At 33.8% G+C, this 22,673-nt stretch overlaps 1 protein-coding gene across 1 annotated transcript in view; it reads left to right on the plus strand.

The window, feature by feature from the left end:
• The window catches only part of LOC147079219 (ras-related and estrogen-regulated growth inhibitor-like protein A), a 355,251-nt gene that overhangs the window by 298,556 nt on the left and 34,022 nt on the right, over positions 1–22,673 (plus strand). The window contains exon 4 of the mRNA XM_085954631.1: positions 396–472. Coding sequence (XP_085810757.1) covers positions 396–472 — 77 coding nt within the window. The remainder of the gene's footprint in view (positions 1–395; positions 473–22,673) is intronic.

Consider the following 22,673-nt stretch of genomic DNA (forward strand, 5'->3'; position numbering starts at 1 on the left):
TTTTAATACAATATTACTTTTATTACGACTTTGGATAAAATAAATAACATATTAAGATTACTAATATTATTATTTAAAAATAGTCTACCTAAACCTAAACATATAATGAAAGTGAGCTATGATACTATGTTTGTTATTTTTTGTCTACAAAAGTGGCACTAACGCCAAACTGGAACTTACTTCAGCGATTTTTGATAAAGAAATCACAGAAAGCTTCATCGGGAAAATCCTTGATAATAACTCTCTTCAGAGTCATCGAAATAGTTAAACGAGTTCTAAACTATATTCCGTTTACTGAATAAATAACAATATTGTCTACTTGTATTAGTAATAAAATTAATTTCAATATCAATTAAATTAAACTGTTTTCATAACATTTTTTATTTACTTTTCAGATATGCTCTACAGACACAGCATAACATTCGACAATGTCGCCTCAGAAGTAGAAATATTGGATACGTCGAAATGCACGGTAAGGTTTATTTTACACTTATTTGACTTTTTTTTAATATTTTTGTTTTTTTCTCGAAAGCTACCTTATAAATGGTTTATTGTTCAGTAGCGGGGTAGTTTTACCTTGCAAAATACCGGGTTGTTTTTTTAGAAAACAACGGTATGGGGTTGAAAAGGGGAGTGGAGAGGAGTGGGCCTGTAAACGTAACAATAATGGGCTCACTCATGTAAAAACTAACGACTGCTTATTATTTGTTATATTGTTATAATAGCATGGGATTGTAAAAAAATGGATGTGGATGTGGATGTGGGAATTACGTGGCTGCAGAAAATCTAGATTTTTCGATGGACAATCGTTTGAAAATGTTGCAGAGTTTCTCGTCAACAGTGAAAATGAAGAAGAAGAATAATTAATAATATCCATAATTAACTATTAGTTATTACTCCTATTTTTGTTGAGTGCTGGCGGTGCTGCTGTACAATTTAAACGGATACTATCAACGGTTTAATTTTTTTCGATAAAAATACAGAAGCAGATTTTATTTAACTTTTATTAAGAAAATGTTATTTGAAAGAATCAATTCTTCGTTTGTATTAGTTTGTAGAATTAATTGACACCTTGAAGATGCTTTATTTATTAAATTTAAAATAGATAGGAATTGGGGTATATAAATGGGAAACTGGAGACAAAAAACCACACTATTTCGTTTAAAAGGCGTGCGATTTTAATTTAAATGCTTATCAAGTTACATCGTCTCGTAACAAGTAATGTTTATACCAGTATTACAGATACCATATACAGGTTGTTTACTTAACATATTATAATGATTTTTACAAATAACCCACTTTATCTCTCGGGTTCATATATTATCCATCTTTGGCAACTTAATGGTGAACCACATTTCAACAATACAAAAACGTCACGTATTCAATGAAGAATATCAATTACAGTTTACAGAGTGTGCAAACCATCCTAAATATTATGTTTTTGCGGGTTGCGTTGTGGTGGTTGATTTATTTTGTAAGGTCAGCTCGCGGTTCTGGTCTCCGGCCATTGTTCTCTCGCCGCGTGGTCAGGTTTCCATCGCGACCTATAATCCGAGGGGTATCGGCTTCATACTCACTTCAAACAACTACGTAACGTATTGCAATATTGGATTTTCTGCGGTTTTCGGATAATACCAAAGATTTGTTCGTAGATTTAGTACAGCGCCAGCGGTGGGAGTCTTTTTCTGCCGTCAAAATTGAATTTGAAATTTTTTAACTCAATATCATGCGTGAAAAATAATTTTTGATATTCATAATAACCAAAATAGATCGAAATTTTTCTTTTATTTAACTACTTAGTACATATTTCTTATTTTAATGCTCTTTACTTTATTTTAATACTTTAAGTGCTCCACTGCTCCGGATGTTTTTTTTTATTATTAATTTTTCGATCTTAAATCTAATGAAAATATTATATTTGACAGTTTGTAGCACTGGAATTATTTGAAATACGGCAATACTACTGAGTGATAAATAACCTCACTTTTTAATAATGAAAATGACGACTAACTACTTATTTTTAATCTTTTAACATTTTTATACATAATAATTATTATGATACGAGTACCTAGAGCGGAGCAGACGCTGGAGCGGAGCTGGAGCAAGTATTAGGTCCCGGAGCGGAGCAATTAAAAAAAAGGGTCCGCTCCAACCTCTGCATTTATCTATTACAAAAATAACAATAAATTCTATCTAAATTAATGCAATCGCGGTAGCCGAGTTGGTAAAGTGGCCGTCTTTGAAGCCATGGATCGTCGGTTGGATCCCCCGACTGGACACAAAATACTTGTCGTTTGTTCAATGAGTGATCCAATAGATGGGACGAATATTCCTCGTGAAATATTGGTGACTACAATTTCTTTAAAAATAAAAATACGCAATATTTGACAAATCTCTGAATAATATACACAATCGTTCAAGTTGAAGCGTGACATGAAATATGATAATGCACTGTGATGTCATTTGCAATAAAATTAATATACCTACCTAGAATATATATATTAAATACTTATTTTATATTACCTACTTTGTGATCCATATTCTCATCTCAATAATATTTTGCTATAGTGATACTGATAACTGATAAATATTTCGAGGCTGACACACCGCAAGTATAGCTACTCCACACTACATGCGTAAATAACGGATTATAATTTTCAGTCAATTGTGTGGCAAATTTAACGTGACAGGTGGAAAATATTTCCCGTTCGCTCTCTCTCTCTCTCGTAAAGGACATGCGATGTATTTATGGTTCGTATCCGTGAGCATTAATATTGAAATCGTTTTAACAATTGAACCAGTTTCAATACTAATTCGATTTGACGGCTGAGGCAAATGTTTACGTTCATAAATAATCGCCGAATTTTCAAAACACCCAAGGATTGCGGGTTGCAATATTTAAACTTCTAAAACAATTTTCAGCATACCTACTTGCAGCGTAGATATTGATACGTTATAGCCTATGGGCATGATTCAATTCTACGTCTATCTGTGTCATGACGTAGTTATTGTTAGAAATAATCTATGCAGCACCTATATTGCAATATCCTTTGTGGTTTATATCAGACTTTCAGTTTGAGGTCGGCAAAAACAATTTATGCCTTTTTTCGATCATTTATTCAGTTTTCCCCTGATTTCGGCTTCCACCAATGTTCTCATAATTACAGTTCGTCCGAAAACATTTATATTCCGAAACTCATTTACTATGAATAAGTGTAAGTAAAGGATAATTCATACTTGCACATAATTGTATCTAACTTGGCTTTGATCAGGTGGCATTTTCCTTGATAATATTTCCAAAATAAAATTCAATAGCAGGACGAATCCCTTTAGTCCATATTAAAAAAAACTATGATCGTCTTCTTTAAAAAACTGCCCAATAAACCATATACCGAACTGTAACTTGATATTATTTTCTCATGGAAATATTTGATAGAATTTTTCTTTAATGGACCCAGTCCTGCCTTTTCATTTACCTTACTCATTAAAATATCCTAAAATACGAACGTATGGTAAGTATAATTAAAATTGTTCTCGATCCCTACGAATTGGTAAACTTTGAATGCATCAGCACGTACTCTCTCTAGCCTAGTGTGCGTCATCGTCCCCTAGGTCCTAGAGGGCGCTCGAGCGACGAGGGGGCGGTAGTAGCCTTAGAGGTAATTGGGGGGCGATTGAAGCAAAAACAAAGTAGAAGAAAATTTTGAAAAACATTTCGTATATGTTTCATATTACGTTGTATAACATACTGTTACATTCGTAGTGATTACTATATCTTCCAAATAAACACACATAACATAATTTATTTTATTGAATTGCAAAATAATTAAATTTTGATAGCAAAAACCTGTCCACGTTTCGATTTTCCACATTTTACAAAACCCCAATGTTGGAGAAAAACCAACGAGCGTTGTATTTTTTTTCATATAATATCTTGACTGGACCTAAGAAAATATTTAGTTAATATGGCAATAATTTCCAACACAGAGTTCCACGGAACCCTAGGGTCCCGCGTCTGCGTTCCGCTAAAGTTTTTGAAAATAAATGTTTTTAAACAATGGAGTATTCTTTAAAACGTTGCTTGATTAGCACCAAACGCATCGTTGAAGTACTTACCTAGCGAAAGTTATAGTCCGGAGATGAATTTTGGATAAAGTAATAAAACTGGCGGAGACGTCCAGTGCAGGTAGTTTACGGTTTATTTCGGAACCGCACATTACAGGGCGGCGGAAAATTGAGGAAGCAATGCGATCGATATCACATTCGAGAGTAGATTTCGTGGAGATTATAAAATGTTCATCTGCGGCGCTAAATTTCTTCAAATATTTGCGTACACCAGATTTTTTGTATTTATCTGTTTAAAGCCTTGCAGAAATAACAAAATGTAAAAGGTAATAAAATTACTTACTTAAAATTTGAGTCTGCTTATGGTCGGCAGTCGCCACTTTACTTAGGTATATCACTACTTCACTACTTATTGACGTAATTGCCAATTTTATTGAGTTATGTTCATTTTCCGTGTTTAATGCTTATACATGTTACTTTTGAATGATTGATTTTAATAAATAATTTTATAATTTATGCATCGGAAAATCTTATTTAGGACATCTTTCTTTTCCGTGTGTATAAATATAGATATGTACATAAACACACATAAATCTGTCACTGCATCTTATTGTTTATTCGTTTAAGGGGGAACATGCTCAGCGTAGGTCAAAATGGAGCTTTTGTTCTATTTTCAAAGCATGATCCTGGACATACCTTAAACGTTGTAAATAATCTATTTATATAATTTTAAGCCTTATTATCCTTTATATTTATTTTAAACATTTGATGATTGCATAAAGTATTTTTATTACATAAAATACTGTTCTTTTAAACCTCTCGCTCTAATGTTTTAGAATATAGTCATATTTCAGTACATAAATGTGCAGTGGTGTTAAGATTTTTTACATTTATTAATTTTTAAACGCATTTATAAAACCATCAGTATAATTTATATCGACATTATTGACCTAAGAATTATTGACCTAAGAATAAGGTAGTGTTTTTTTGAAATACGCCATTCTTTTGGCATTCCCCAGTGGTTAAGCCACAACATACGACCGTAGCCATACATTGACAAACCTATAATTGAAGTAGGGAGTAAAATAATGTTAACGCGCGTGTTTGAACATGTACCGTTTAAAAAAAATCGGTTAGGTACGGATACGGTTAGGTTAACACAGTCAAAATTACTTTCCATTAGTAAGTATGTACATACAATAATTCCTTGATTTTTTGCAAATGACTCAATTTACACATGGTCTCAAAAATCACAAGCAATATTAATTATGGCAGGCTTTTATATATATATATATATAATATTTATATATAGTACTAGCTGACCGGCAAACGTTGTTCTGCCATATAAATTATTTCTAGTGAATATTTTGTTGTTAAATAAAAAATAACGAATCTATCGTGAGTGTGTGGGGATGGGATCTATGACAGAAAGAGGAATAGAGCGCTGTAGACGATGACCCGCTGATAAAAAACAAAAAAACATCACCATTCATTTCTCAATTCAAAATGAGTAATGATGTTCATAATGAATGAATTACCTGTGACAGGATCTCGTTGTTTAATGTTTATGCAATATCCGTCTTGTCCCTTCCAGAAAAATTGCGGATATTGGAGAGCGTCGTATGAACGGTGTGTGTCAGCGATGAACTCCAGATTATTGTTTTTTCTTCGAATCACGATTTCTCGCGTCGATGTGCGGTCGCCAACCATGATTCCAGCAATGTCGTCAACAACAGTTGCATTGAATCGACGTACGTGCTCTCCAGCTGGTGTTTTATCAGGATTGATGACAATAGCGTGATTGTAACTTTGCAATTCGTGTATGTGTGCTTTGAAGAATTTCAATAATTCATTGTGCTCATTCAACAGGGCGTCAAGTTCGCCGACGATGTGCCAGGCATTAGGCGAAATGAGCCTATTGTAGCCACAACGTGCATCCACATGATTGATGTCCTCACCGCTGCGTTGATTTTGAACGTAGAATGGAATTGTTGACCATTTGCCGCAGTATTGTGAACTATTTCTGTTGCTCCGGACGAAGTCATTTGGAAGCATGAATTGAATGTGCGAATGGACTTCAGGAACAGGTTTGAATCTGGAACCGTGCCGATGAGCAAGCCGTTCAATGGTTCTGGTGGTATCTCAATTTCTGGTAGTTGCACTTTTCCTGATGCGCAACACATCCCGGCTGACTCATGTTTGAATTTGAGCGCATGACAATGGGGACATTCTTTGTCCATAGCACCAATCAGCACTTTTGGATGAGCGGAATATTCAATATCTGGCTCGTACTCGAATGCGAGACGAAGGAACGAAGCGGATGTAAATGTTCGATGTACTTGTTGGCGTTGTCGGTCATTTGCTCTGCGTGTGTTAACTACGAACCGGCGCGCTTGGCTCCGTTCCAATTGTCGTTGTTGATTTCGTTCAGCTCGTGCCTCTTGTGATTGAGATGCACGCAATTGCGACATGCTTACACGCACGTTTTTGTTATCTTGTTAGATTTGTTCGTCTGTTCTTTTTGCTCTACTATTTCGCATGTTTGTTGCTTTATTCGTTCGACGGCCCAAATGGCCCCCCTTGCGTCTTGATGGCATTGTGCACTGTAATACACGCACATAAAAATAGATAAATTAAAATAAATCGTACAAAATTTTGCACGCACTGCGTTGTGATATGCCGAATGAAATGTCAAAATGACGCGACGCTTCTCTTGAATTCTTCTCGGACGTAGCGCCATCTGTCATTCAACAGCATAAATAATTTCGTTCTGTTTGAAATACGAACGACGGTTAAATTTGTTCATACAAAAAAAATAAAATCGCGATTAAAAAATAGGAGGGTGGGGGTGGGATAATGAAAATTTTGGGTTATAGGTATTTTTTTATGCCAATTAATAAAAAAAATACAAAAAAAAAATGTCAAAAAAATAAAAGAAAAATTTTCTGGATAGAGATACCCTAATCACCTAGCGGTATGAAATATACTTGTTGACCTATTCTCATACCTAACAAATATACATTAAAAAAATCATAAAAATCGGTCGAGCCATTTCGGAGGAGTTCGACCACAAACATCGTGACACGAGATTTTTATATATATAGAGATATAAATATAAATGCATTTTACAAAAAATGGCCGTCCGTGACCTTTCTTTCTCAGATTCTGAATGCAATAACTAATTGAGTAGATTGTTGGCTTTTATTGTCATGTGGAATTTTCTCTGCTGTTAATATTTCAGACTTCTTCGTAATATATCTACTTTATATGATTCCTATCTCACTAAAATCCATTAAGCGTGTCAGATTTAGCACATTCTCTAGGTGTACCTACATGTATAATAAAAGTAAATAATGCACTGAATATTTTGCATACCATTGCCAATAAGTGTTGAACTATACTGTATTCTAATTGCGTTACATACTGTAAACCGTAGAGATTATTGAATTTTAAGTTGAAGCGCAAAATATTGTTCATTTCTTTGCAAAAAGAGTTTGTGCATCGGTACCAAGTATTTCGGAAATACCAATTAACATACACCTACTCGCGCCGACATTTAATCCCAATTAATGACGAATCGCCAGATCACATCCTGACAACATAACACAGCCTGGCCGACTTAGTCAGATCAGACGCGACACCGGTCGTGTGTAGTGTCTGACACAATTTGTCGAACGACGCTGGGTAGACGCTCCATCCAACTGCATGACTGCAAACGTCGGTGCGTAAATATGTGCATGTAGATACGCTTTTCGGTCCAGTAATCATTTTTGCCCACATTTGATTTTGTCTACAGCTTACGCTTGCTACTAACACTTCCCAATATAATTCAATGTTTCCATAAAATTTGAGGCATCACGCATGTCTTTCTGCTGAGGAAGCAGAACTCTACTGACAAAAGTAAACGATAGGTCCGGCCATGTAGGCAACAGCTGATTTGATCATGTTGGCTCTAAGTATAGATATACTATGTTTGTCTAAATAAACAGAGTATTTGTAAGAGCTTTTAAAGTCACGGTCAAGGGTGGCCTTAAAAAAATAGCGATTTGAAGTAAAACATACTTATAACAAAACTCAGTAACTGACATGATACGAGTAATAACTTTACCTTTTGAAATAGATTATTGTACAAAAACTGAAGTGTATGTAGAAAAAAAAATTACGGGGCATACGCCTACCGAAGGTTTACCAGATATTGTTTTCGCTCACTTGAAACTTGAAAGACTTACCTTGTTTCGCCTTGATATTTAAGATAGAGATCATTTTATTATTTATTTATTTTGCACCGCCGACTCACAAATGCAAGCCACCTTTATCGTGAGCGTGATATTTCGCATGTAATTAAGTTAATTCGAATTTATTTTGAATCATTTAACAATTAACCTCCTCGGGGATATTTATTCTGGATTGGTGATAATACTGATAATTATTGAATACGTACTGCCAAAGATATTGAAATACTGTCACTAAAACGAAGTTTTTATATAACAACACTTGATAGTGATTTTGAAACGTTATATCAACATTATTATACTTAAATTTTGAATTCACAATTGCTATGAATTCACGTTGACGATTCACTTGGAACATTATTATTTTTTTTAAATACTGTCCAAAAATTCATCCAGTTTCTATTCCTAAAGTGAGGCGAATCTGAGTCTAAAATTCTTACCTTAAAATCATTGGTATTTTATATAAAAACACTTTTTAAACCAGATCTGCCCTTTCAATAGTATATGCATTTAACACGAATTGAATGCGATTATTGATAACACTTAGGTACCTGATTCGGTGAAATATATTAGGTTAATATAACGACTATAAAAAGGGTCACTCCAAAACACACAAAGCTACGCAAATTCAATTCACGAACGTGAAAATTGTAATTAGTTTCGAATGCTCTGTAATATTTTGTATTTATGCTGCATTCGAACCGAATCAAACAGCTCCTCGCATAATATCATGCTTCTCTGACAGTTCTGACGTGTTATGATATTTTGTGACGAATTTTGGATTCACAATCCTTTCCTACATGTAATCTTATGCTACTGCTTCTAAAAATATACTTTGTATCGGCACCATTTGTATAAATTGAAAATTGTAGTTTCATACTTACGTAGGTATAGGTACCTGCTATTAATTTATAATAATTGAAAAAAAATATAATATGTATCATTCGAAGAGTGTGAGACTCTACTTTTTCTCCGTGCACCTAGAAAAGAAACTGTAACGGTCGATTACAAAAAAATTATCATCAAAATGCGATTGACCAAATAGAAGGACTCTGAAAACTTAGTAAAACTGTATAACTACAACTATTCACTTCTAATAATTTAACCAACACTCGATAGTTCCAATAATAGTAATAGTAAAATATTTTTTAGGTTTGGAACAAGGAAGCCTACAGCAAGGTGTATTTATGTCAATGAATATCGGAATACAAGTTTGCGTTTTACTACAAACGAATCTACATTGTGAAATAACTTGCAGCTAATTTTATCATAAGGCTTAGTAGTTTTCTTTTCAGATTAACTTTCATGAACAGCTTCTATATTTCGGCTCGGTGTTTTAGAATAAGGAAGTTGAAGAAGGGTTGAAAGACCTATACTAAGGTTACTGGACTATCTAAAAAGATAACTACCATAGCATTCACGGGGTTGAGTCAAATGAGAGAGCTTCTGACGTTGAAGAATATGTTAGTTAGTTAGAAAATAATTACAACTGCTGAAGATCACAGTGGGTCGTGGTGGTATCTACTGTCAAACACAATTTGTCCAAATTTAATAGAAATAATGTGACATCAAAGATCTTATTTTATTTAAAGATTTATTTATGATCTTCTCTTGTTTAGAAATAAATTATAATTGATAAGAAAATAATAAATAATGTTATTCTTGTTATCTTATCATTCAAGGAGAATTCTCTTGATAAAATATTTCCACAATGGATTATGTAACATTCCTGAGAAAATTAAGCAAATATTATTTCTCGCTTTTATTTTATATTATAAAATGAATGACAAAACAATCGTATCGCATGGGTTGTCAGTGTTGTCACATGTCACGCAATAGGGAAATTTGACTACACCATCTGGCCGCCATGATAGCACGATTTATAACTAGATGATTGCCATACTGTTGTCTAAATGGCACCACCAAATAATTGTCCTAGACCCGACGTAAGGACTCGTGTAGGGGCGCAGAGGCATATAGGAAATTATCGCCTACATAACATTGACATTTGTGCATCGTTCAACGTCGAGTTTACTGCGACTGTTAACCGAGTAGCAAAATCTCCAAACTATAAAGCTGCAGTGTTGAATTTATGTGTACATTTCTAGAGCATCCTTCATTATTAAAAGTAAGCGTAAGGCAGAGGACGGCATTCGGCGGGGCAGCAGCGACGTCCACAACTAAACGTATAACCGTGTGTGAAATGCCCAAAAAAAAGACGTTGTCTACGAACATTTCACACGGTTATACGTTGAGTTGAGCAAGCCTCTACCGCCCCGCCGAACGCCGTCCTCTCAGACCTTACGCTAAGAGAAGGCAGAGTAGATTCATTGATTTGAGAATCGCTACATAAATCACCCGCTGCGCACGTGTCACTCGTCCACGTGGTCCAATTAATTGCGCGGCGGCAGTCGCAGAGGTAATTAGCAGGTGAGTGACGTTGGCTTTGCACTCGCGATAATAATATTGAGACGGCAACGAACGTTGGTAAATCGGAAGCAACCTCCTTTTAAGGTTAAAATGTGTCCGGTACACATCCGCTGATGGGTTTTCTAAATAGAAAAACATTGTTCAACATCTGTATACACTATGTACCTATAAGTAGTGTATTCACATATCATGTTCTATTTGGTGTAGGTCTAAGCCTAATCAGTGGTTTTTCTGGGAATAGGTACGCTAAAGTTTATTTTGAGTTTTATAAGATTTCACAGATGAACCCTATAGCCATATCCTTTGAGATCTTTGTTATTGGCTAAGATAATATCGGTAGTAATATTCATCAAAATCATTTATTTAATTTGTATTAACTTACTGAGCTGCAGAAGTAATAGTTAATTAAACATATACCTACTACGAGTACCATCGTTGATCGTGTTGGTATACTCATTTTTCTAATAGAAAATCTTTCACCTTTCATAATAATCGTCTCTCTTTGAAATCTACACACGCATATTTCTGACTACCGGTATCTTTCCTCCAGACATTTTACTGAGACTCTCGTGAATTATTAATTTGAATAATATTTCCTTGCAGCTTAAATGAATACTTGTATATCGAAATGCACACAATTTTTGCTGTCTTTGTAAGTTAATAATATTCAGTTTACATCGCGTGAAGTGAATTTATCCACTTGCATATAGGTCAAGTTAACCATTTAAGTTCAGTGGTTGACATTTAGTAATTAAATAAAAAACATGCAGTTTTATTATGTTGGTAAGAATTATTTCAGATCTCATGGGATTACAATAATATTGGTTACCATTTAGTATTTTTTTCATAAAGGCACAGCTGAATTAAACTGACATCGTTATTAAGTGACATTTTCGCCAAACTTAGGTATAATAACTAATTATTATTGTCTTTTTTTTAAATATGTAGACAATTCTCAACGCGGATTAAAAACTATTTTGATCAAGGTATATACCGCACTTCAGATAGCACATTACGTACAAACACCACATAAAGCGTTAGCGAAAATGCTGAAACATGTATCTATGTGACTGCGTATAATGTATATCAATAATGTTTTCGCAGCGAAATGATCTCCACGATAAAAAATGTATGAAATATATTAAGGCCATGCATTAGTTGAGGCACGGTCTAAAAAGATCGTCGCTAGGCGATGCGCGGATTGCGGGTGGCGGGTGAAAATGACGCCTGTCAAACGAAATATTAATTGTCATATAAATCCAACATACGTCCATTTTATGTTCTGTTTATTGTTCTATTAGTAACAATAATAATATATTCATTGACATGTTTTCTTTTTAAAGTAAATGAGTAACGTTTTTAGTCATCTTTACACGATTTTAGAATTAATTGACCCGTCGCCATCACGCAGCAAAGTGACGTGTTCCTGGGTCAACTTTCTCTCAGTGAATGGCAGCGAGTCCAAAATTTCGTCGCCCGTACAGTTGAAAATTATTTGGCGTTTCACTGATGCGTCACCTTAACATCCATGCATACAATGTACACTCAAACATTGAAAACACTCAGTGATCTAAAAATCAGCCACGACTAGGGATTCTAATCCCGGGATCCCTAACTATTTTCGATACCTATGAATCCCGGGATTGGTAAACGTAATCCCGAAACTGTCAGGATTGATTTATTTATCAATTTTTATGGAAAATAAAATAAATATCTTTAACAGAAAAAATACTTTTAATTACATATAACTACATTAGAAATAAACTGAGTTTGAATGAAGTTTGATTTATTACCCATGTGTTGCCAATTCATTTTATTTTTTAACATAAATTAATAATAATTACGAGATAAAAATAACTTTTTATATACAACATTTTTAAATTTTCTGTTGAATCATATAAACTTGACTTGGTAGCTTAAACCAGTGGTCCGCAACCGGTGTGCCGCGAGACGATGCTAGGTGTGCCGCGAAGCATTGCTTAAAAAAACACAAATAATTTTGCATAGTATACAATACTTACTTAATAGCCAAATTTGCGTACATGGCTAGTAATAAATACATTTGAGCACATGCATGAACTTAATAAAACAATGCAAGGTCAGAATGAAAATATATTGACGTGATCTGATAAATTAGAAAGATTTAAGATAAGGATCTCTACAAATGTACCAAAGGACCTACCAGACCACCAAATTTGAATGAAAACAAGCAATTAATTTTGGATCCGTCTCAAAAACATGCTTCTCATAACATCTCAAACTTTGCTTCAAAAGAAATTTCATCATTACTTTCATACAATCAATACGACTGGATTCGGAACCCTTTTGCAACCAATGCCAAAAATTCTATAGAACCGCTTGTGGTATTTTCTCGTTTTTATTATCTGGATTATTTATCTGGATTTCGGTTAGTAAAGAATATCCTAGTATTTTTGACAAGGCTACCAAACTAACTAAGTAAGGCTAAAAACGTGTACGATCATAGAAACAAGCTATTTATTGATAATACAAGTACATGGGAATAATAATGTACATTTGGTTCTTCGTCGTGTGTTATGTTTATTTAACTATTAATCAAATAAGTAGGTATGTAATGTAATTTTGGTACCCTGGGGGCCCAAGCTCAGGGGGGGTGGCGTGGCAGGTCAAGCAGATAAGTGAGATAAACACAAATTACAAATTTGATCTAATTGCAAAAAAAGTCGCTTACTTCGCTGGCTTTAATATTTTAACACATACGATTGTGGGATACAATTTATTATTATTGTGTCAATACTCGACAAATAATTATTCTTTACCCAACAACTAACCATAGTTCAAGTGGATGAATTGATAAATACAAAAAATCGCTAAACATAGAATCAATACGATTTATTCTACTTCGAACATCATTTCAAAAACGCTATTTTAAAGTATCACACTGTCTTTAATCTTAGCGATAGGTAGGGGAGGCGCCGAAGATTTTGGCCTGGGGTCCATGTTTTGGTGTATAAATTGTTTTACGTGTGGTGTGCCGCGGAATTTTGGGAAGACCTTTTGTGTGCCGTGGGTAAGAAAAGGTTGCGGAGCACTGGCTTAAACGATCAAAAAAATGTGTACTTGATAGAAATAATACTGAAATGTCATTTTGATTTTCATAGTAACGCACATATATATTAATAATTTAGTTGCTACGACCCCAGACCCCTAGCAACCAATAATAGTGGATTGGATTACGGATTTCTTCCGAAATAACTTTTCATACAAAACAGAATTAACTGAAAATGAATTCAATTCTACTTAAAGATGGCTAAAAGTATTAAAAAATGCATTAGCATCGTGTTCTGATATATTCTAAAAGTTTCAAATATCTAGCTAGTCGGGAAGTTAGTTAAAATCGATTGCAATATTTGTAGCGGACAAAGAACCACCGGCCAAATAAGAATACGAGCTAAGAAAAACGTTGTCAAAATGAGAAAGATTGGGAAAAAACAATGCTTCGCACTTTTCTGATTGATCTGTGATTCCACCATGATCTCATACGTTTTACGATAGTTTCATATTTGGTTGACTAATTACTAATTAGATTTATGAAGTGAAAAGGCCATAAACGGCATAAACCATGATTTACTTTACTATTTTAAATCTCGCTAACCCACTACCAGTAACAGCAATTTCATATAATATAATATGTAAACACTAAACACAATACTAATTCTACGAAAATAAATGAAAATCGTTTAGATTTGTAAACATTTTAACTTAAATCAAAAAATCTACAAATGTACGTTGCAGGTAACATCCGCGAAGTAAATTTGAGAAATAGAATAAATAAATCAAGACACATTTAGTTATACGTTTCAGCCATTTACCTACACCTAAGCTGTCTTCTTTTTATAGAAAGTAACTAAAGAAAGTACGCACTATCAGAAAACGCTATTCTGGAGACCCACTGGTCCAGGGGGAATCACCGAATAATAAATATCCATTTTTTTGCTGCCTTACGCAATCGTAATAGAAAAATAATAAATCCGTTTATTTAAATAAATTTAGAGGACGAAAAATAATAAATAGAAAAAGTAGAGTTAGTAAGGTAGAGAGTAAAAAGTAGAGCTGGCTAGAGTAAATTATACTAGATTTATTTTTGACCGATTTTATCAATGTTATTTGTATATTATATAAAAAAATAATATTCACTATCGAAAAAATACCAATCCCGTGATCGTCGAATTGTAATCCCGAAATCCCAGGATCAAAATTTTGGCTCGAGATTGGATTCCTTAGCCACGACCCACGACGCTATATGGGCGGTGTTGAACGACCAAACACCGGAATCATTGAAATTTTTACCATTATATATATATATATATATATATAATATAATATTTTATAATAATATGGTCATTTTTATTATGCCACAGCGCAATGTGTGCTAGTGGGAAGTTGTGGACGATTTAAAACTGATTTCTATCATCTATTACCGGTAGTCCCAGAAGTACCCGACCTGACGTATAGATAGCAGTTGTTGTTTGAAAATAGTGACCATGGTAAAAAGTACCAACCTTTTAAAGCCTAAGTTTGAAGTTTGTTTGAAAATTATTTGTCAGCCATCAACAGTGAACGCGCTCTCAGTGAATTTGTAAACACGGAAAAAATTGTTCATCGTTATGTGATACAATACTTTCATTTGAAAGGCTTCAGTCCAACCAATATCAAAGCGGCGCTAGATTCTACTCTGGGTGTGTCTGCTCCTTTGCTTACAACAGTAACCTATTGGGTGGGTGAGTTTAGACGAGGCTGTACGAGCTGCCAAGACGAACATCGCAGTGGTCGACCAAATGAGGTGACCATGCCAGAAATGGTGACGAAAATCCACAAAATGGTAATAGATGAACGTCGACTGAAATTGCGCGAGCTAGTAGACATGGTAGACATTTCAGAAAGTGCTGTACATCACATATTGACTGAAAATTTGGACATGAGAAAGCTGTGCGCAAGGTGGGTGCCGCGATTACTCACAATGGAACAAATGGCGAAGTTTCACAGCAATAAATCAAAGTTTTTGTGTCTATTCATAACCATGGATGAAACATGGGTCCATCACTTCACACCTGAGACAAAAGAACAGTCAAAACAATCGACTGAAAGGGGAGAATCGGCTCCAAAGAAGGCAAAGACAGTTCCATCTGCAGGCAAGGTTATGGCGTCAATTTTTTGGGATACGCGTGGGGTAATTTTCATTGATTATCTTCAGAAAGGAAAATCAATCAACGGCGTATATTATGCAAACTTATTGCAGCGTTTGAGTGATGAAATCAAGAAAAAACAACCGTATTTGGTGAAAAAGATAGTTTCGTTTCATCAGGACAATTCATCAGTTCACACATCCGTTATCGCGATGGCCAAAATCAATGAGTTAAAGTTTGAATTGCTTCCTCACGCACCCTATTCGCCAGATTTAACCCCCTCGGATTATTTTCAGTTTCCAAACTTGAAAAAATGGCTCGGTGGTAAAAGATTTGCAAACAATGAAGAGGTGGAGTCGGCAATTGATGGCTATTTTGAGGAGCTCGACGATTCTCACAACAGGGTATTGAACATCGCTGGAATAAGTGTATCGACCTAAAAGGAGACTACATAGAGAAATAAAAAAAATCCCAATTTTTTGTGTTTTCTTTGTTAGGTCGGGTACTTCTGGGACCACCCTCGTAGATTTTCTAATCAATTGGATTGTCTATGAATAACTTAAAACTAGAAATTATTCATTATTCAACGATACGGAAATACGACTTTGACGTTATAGCTGCTTTTTTCGCTCCCCAAATACTTTCGATGATTGGGTACATTATAAGTATGTCTACCGCTCGCGGGTACATTTACAACAGTTTATGATTATGTCGTACATATTGACTTAGAAACTGCACACCAAGAATAAAAGGCACTCGCAAGCGACCCTGCTTATCGATTTCTGAGTCTGCTCATACAAAATATGTTTTTCGTTAACAGATTAATAAAGATGAATTCGGCTACAAAGTGAACTCAACCTACAATGCGATAAGGATGTATATTACATATTCGCCTTAATGTCTGTACAGTATTGTTGCCCTGTGCTGCTAACACATCCGCTTAAATATTTTCATATGCGAATACAATATTTATTATATACGGTTGAACAAAGAATTCTACATTCCTACCTGGTATATATAGTAAGGGTGCATATTGCAAATAGTTGCAAGTTAAAAATGCAAGTTCGCTTATTCACTTTAATATAGAGGTTTTGTATCTAGGGCAGTGTCAGGTTAGATCAGAACACACATCATTTTTTGTTATTTCGATTGATAAACCTATTGTTAAAACTGAATCATGTGCGATCGGATATTGTAAGAATACCCACTTCAATTTATTATGATAAGAATACGAGTATATTATGTAAATGTATCAAAATATTATAATATGGGCTCAAGTGCTATCTACGAGCTTCTTAGATTTTAACCGATTCGCGCTTAATTTCTAGAGCTCTTAATAATTTGGTTACCTACTTATAGTGATAACGTTTGATAATTCGATACTCTACATAATAATTTTAATTGCTTTTAAATCAATATATTTGATTTAGAATCAAATGAGATTAGTTATATGTGGTAAAACCATTATTCAGGTTATGGGAGCACCGATTGGGCTTGGGTCATTTCGTATCCAAGTCCGCCTCCTGTCAGCCAGATTGTAGATCAGATAAGTCATTCGCATCACCATGTAGACCGCGGAGTAATCGACGTTTTGCGTCCATTTAATGTCGCCATACTATGCTAAACAAATTCCAATCTTGACGTTTTAAATCCGCTTTTATATTATTAGCATTGAAGCCGTTTTCAAAATCAATGATTTTGTGCTCTTGTCCAGCGTCGTGTTTAGTCTACTTTACTTACATTTCATTTCCTAATTGAATATAGATATTATATTATGGTGCATTAAGATGCATACTATTGATAATTATTAATTAGTTAAACAATAACTGTAACAATCGCATAGTCGTATCGCTCTATGTTCTACATCAATATGAAAGCTTACATATTTATTTATATCGCAAGGCAACCTTTGGAATGCACCACGCCCCGCGTCTCTTGCCATGCCAAGCCTGTGGCATGTAGATCGCTCTTGTGTAACCGCAACAAAATCCGTGGCAGTAAATGTAATGTCAATTACAGTTGTTGGCTTAGTGAATATTATTAGGTAGGTAGCGTTAGTACTGATACCTACGCCATAATTTATTTTCTTTAACCGGTCAAAATATCTTTTTTAAATAAATTAAAAAAATATATATGTTCGAATACTTACATATATTTTGTCTTGTCCCGTGTCAAAATTTAAAATAAATTAGGTAAGTAGATATACAAAACTTAATAGGTACCTACTTAAGGGGACGCTCTACAGAAATGCCCTTGAGAATAAATTAAATTTAAAATAAACAAACTCGCTTCAGCTTAGTGAGTATGGGGTGACCAAAAAATAATATCTTTTAATATACTTAAATGTTACTAAATTCAATATGTTAATCAGCTTTTTGGTGGGAAGTATTGCAACCAATATGGTGGATATTGTGACGATATTAAACTTAGAGTTTAGTTTAGTAGTTTAGAAACTTATAAATAGATTAATAACTTTTTAACCTGAAATTGTACGAGAACTAAACATACGAAGGATTTTGAAACACATATCTACCTACATTTTTATTTCATGTGCTATCCAAAAAACATAATTAATGAATAGTATTTATTTTTAATGTGTAAGACCTACATAATTATTTAAAAAAAAAATAGGTAAGTATTGTTTAATTCTAATGCATATTTAAAAAAAACGTACAATATATCTAGTGATGTACCCGAGTTTAGAGACACTTTTACAAACTAGTAACGCAATTACTTTTATAATATAATATGTACTAGTGAAACAATAGGTAGGTACCATTATTGTATTTTGTTGGTTGAGTAAAGCCAATGCACGAAATAATTTATAACGCCTAAAAATAAATATTATCGTATAGGCACCCCATATACTGTTATTATTTTTCACATTATTTTCATTCCGCCGGCTGGCGAGAGCGTTCACGGCACCTAATAAATCATTGCAAAGAATTGCTCTAGCGACAAGAATTATTATTATATTTTTAAAATAAAATCTTCGATGACCAGGTATTTTGTTGTAAATTTGATTTAAAATGACGCGGTGCTCGCTCTGTGGACTCTCTTCGAATGAAATATGAATCACATTGGCTGCTGTTATATCCACTCTTAATGATATTTCATTACACAGACAAATGAGAGATATTTTTGCGGTGCTCGAGGGCCCCCAGAGAACCGGGGCCACTAGGTGAGTACCTATCGTGCCTTTATAGTCATCCGCTACGTAGGTAGCTTCTTCTCTCACGTTGACCTTTGTATTTGCATGTAAGTATGACCAAAAAACTAAAAAAACTGTCTGTAAAATATATTCCAAAAAGCCTCTTTGTCTCTGTCATTCTGTAATTCTGTCGTTAGCCTTGCCTTTTTAACCCTTGCGTGACAGAATGAATGGCTATCAACTAATTTTCGTCGACAGGTCTGAGAATAATTTGAATTGATTACTGTTCTAATCGACCAAATTTCATGTTTTATACATAATTCGGAAACACTTCGGAAATTAGAAAACATCTTGATTTAAACATGGTGCCGAACGGCTAATGTGATTTACTAATTTAGCTATTTCTACCTGCACTACCTAATTACGACGAAATTAACTAATAATCATACGACTGAAACGATTCTTAAATTTTGTTAATACTATTGGCGACCGGCTTTTTGTGGTTCCGCAGAAAGTAATGGTTTTCGGTTTACAAGAACTTTATGGACACTATTTTAATATTACAAATCGATTAGCGTATTATTGTGGACATCCCTGATCTTCAAACGTATGCGCATTCTTGATTGTATAACCATAAATGGGCGTCGTGCGCACAACAGGCGACTTATCTAACGATACAATAACGCATGCGCTACAATGATAATAATAGTGATTTCTTTAGCACAATTACCGCATTACGAATCGACGATGACCCACAAAATAACGCATCGTGTGATGAAGCCTTACTGTTTGTGCATCAGGGCTGTGTCACACACGATTAACGTAGTAGAGGAAATTAATGAATATCTGTATGTATATAATAATATGTAACATGAATTATGTATATAAATACTTGCTATCGATCTATTCCAAATTGTATGCAGAATTATCAGTTTTTAATTTTAAATAGGTATTAGAAATTGTTTATTTTTTAATCACATAGACTAAATCTAACAAATTTAATGTTTCAGACACTGTTGAACATAATCGAGGTCGATTAATGGTGCAGCGTAAGCGATTTTTTATATTTCTGGAATCCATCTGGAAAAATACTTCCCGAATTATTTTGTTTTATCTAGTCCCGGGTCTAATGCTCTTTTATTCCTATGTTAAATTCAGTTCTGTTGGTCTAGTATTTAATAATATAGAATTCTTTCTCATATTGTCCTTGTAAGGTACCTTGTGTTCCTTCAATTAAACTACCATTTGGTTTTAAATACATGTACGTAATCTCAGTTTAACCACACACCAACCCTAGTATAAATATTGTACCTACAACTATTAATATTTAAAAGTCTGTATATTTACATTTTACAAAGAAAAAGTAAGTATCAATTTACTAAAGTATTTAATTGTATAAGAATTATATTTATTCAAAACATTGACTTCATTTGAGAATTTAAATTCGCATCTCGTCGCATCTTATCGCTCTGATTCGCGACGTAGCAAATTTGCTAAGTAGTTGTATGTATTTATTCACTAGCGTGGCCATAAGTTATAGATTAGTGATTTATGTTTATTAATCAAATATTAATAGTCATACAAATAGTCATACAAATAGTAAAACCTTTGAGTTTTATTTTTAAAATGCTTCACGGAGAGAGTAATAAAATTATTAGTGTGAGTGTTTTTCCTTTTCTTTTCAATGCATGTTTAGAATTTAACACCTAGTAATCTTAACATTCATTAAAAATGAAATAAGAGCGAGTTACAATAAAACAACTAATAAATCAAACCGTTAGAAGAAGAAAAATCTGGACTCATTAAATCGATATCCACCTACAATTATTACCTACAATATTAGAGCTACAAGTTAAATCAGGAGTATTACATTTAAAACAAAGATTAACCCGCCTTAAGGGGGGACGTGCGCCGCGTAGGTCAAAATGGAGGTTTTATGCTATTTTCAAAGCATGATCCTGGACATTCTTTAAACGTTGTAGATAATCTATTTCTATAATTTTGAAGCCTTATTATCCTTTATATTTATTTTAAACATTAATTGATGACTGCATAAAGTATTTTTATTACATAAAATAGTATTCTTTTAAACCTCTCGATCTAATGTTCTAGAATATAGTCATATTTCAGTACATCCATGTGCAGTGGTGTTAAGATTTTTTATATTTATTAATTTTTAAAAGCATTTATAAAACCATTAGTAAAATTTATGTCGAGATTATTGTAGTGAAATATTTACGATAAAAAATTATATTGATAATCTCTGTGATCCCAAATTTGACAAGAATTAGGCATTTTATTATTCGAAAAATGGGCAAGATTTACACATTTTAAGATAATTCTAAAGATACTGATTATAAGCTATGTCTTTGACCATTCAAATGTGATAAACATTGTACGAATAATGTTTGCTTTATAATAATTATCGACGAAAAGAATATGGTAGTATTTTTTTTTAAATACGCCATTTCTATTGGCATTTCCCGGTGGCTAAGCTACAACATACTGCCGTAGCCATAAATTGGCAAACGATAAATGAAGTAAGGAGTAATATCATGGGAACGCGCATGTTTGAACATATACCGTTTTTAAAAAAATATTTTTAAAATATTTCAGTTTTCAATTTTCATAAAGTCAAGTTTATATGATTCAACAGAAAATTTAAAAACGTTAGTAGTAAAAAAATATTAGTTAGTAATAAAAAGTAAAAGTATATAAAAAGTTCTTTTTATCTTGTAATTATTTTTTAATTATTCCTGATTTTTTTCACTGTCAAATTTTAGAAATTGCGTTCAAAGTCACGGTCGATAAATTTTATGCGATTTTTGCAAGCTGTGATGGGTTTCGAAAAATACCAAGTTGGCAACCCTGGCCAAGGCCTTTTTTACCCTGATATCAAATTTTCATTTTTTTAAATTCCGATTGCGATCGGCGGCTTAGCCTATTGATAATTTCTCGATTTCTCGATTTCTCGGGAAATTTCGGAAAATTAATTTCTCGAGATTTGAGATTAGCCTGTCAGTTACTCGTACCTACCAATCTCGGATATTCTGACGCCACGAAATGCGGTGTCTTACTATACCACGTACATAAATAATATATACCTACTTACCGTTGAATTTTCACTGCATAATGGCAATGCTGTAGTTTTTTTCTCTCGTAATATGACTGACGTACTGTAATTTACCTATATATTAATTAATAAAAATCTCTAATGTTATATTATAATGTATGGTCGCTTACTTTGACTCGCATATTATTCAACTGACATCGTAAACCACCTCGGTGCTTACTGCATATTGCACTATAAATATCTTCCACTAGTCTCACAGCAAACAAACGTAAACATGACATATCGCAAGCTAGAACATGAAGGATACCCCATTTGTTACTCGCTGTTTCTATAAACTGTTCCATGGCATATTTACTAGAATGAATGAATTATAATATAAAGAATGTAGGCAGGTGCATACTATAATATTAAACTATTATATTTCAGTTGTTATCTGAAATGTAATAGTTTAAATCAGCTTTTTGGGAAAAAAAGGAATCGCCCTCCTGAAAATGGTATGTAGGCAAAGAGGAGTCCAATCTCTTTGTATGTAGGTATAGGAACGGAAATATAATTTT

This window comes from Rhyacophila brunnea, unplaced genomic scaffold (assembly GCF_057557595.1).
Source record: "Rhyacophila brunnea isolate RB1 unplaced genomic scaffold, BYU_Rbru_1.0 scaffold_10, whole genome shotgun sequence".
Classification (NCBI taxonomy): domain Eukaryota; kingdom Metazoa; phylum Arthropoda; class Insecta; order Trichoptera; family Rhyacophilidae; genus Rhyacophila; species Rhyacophila brunnea.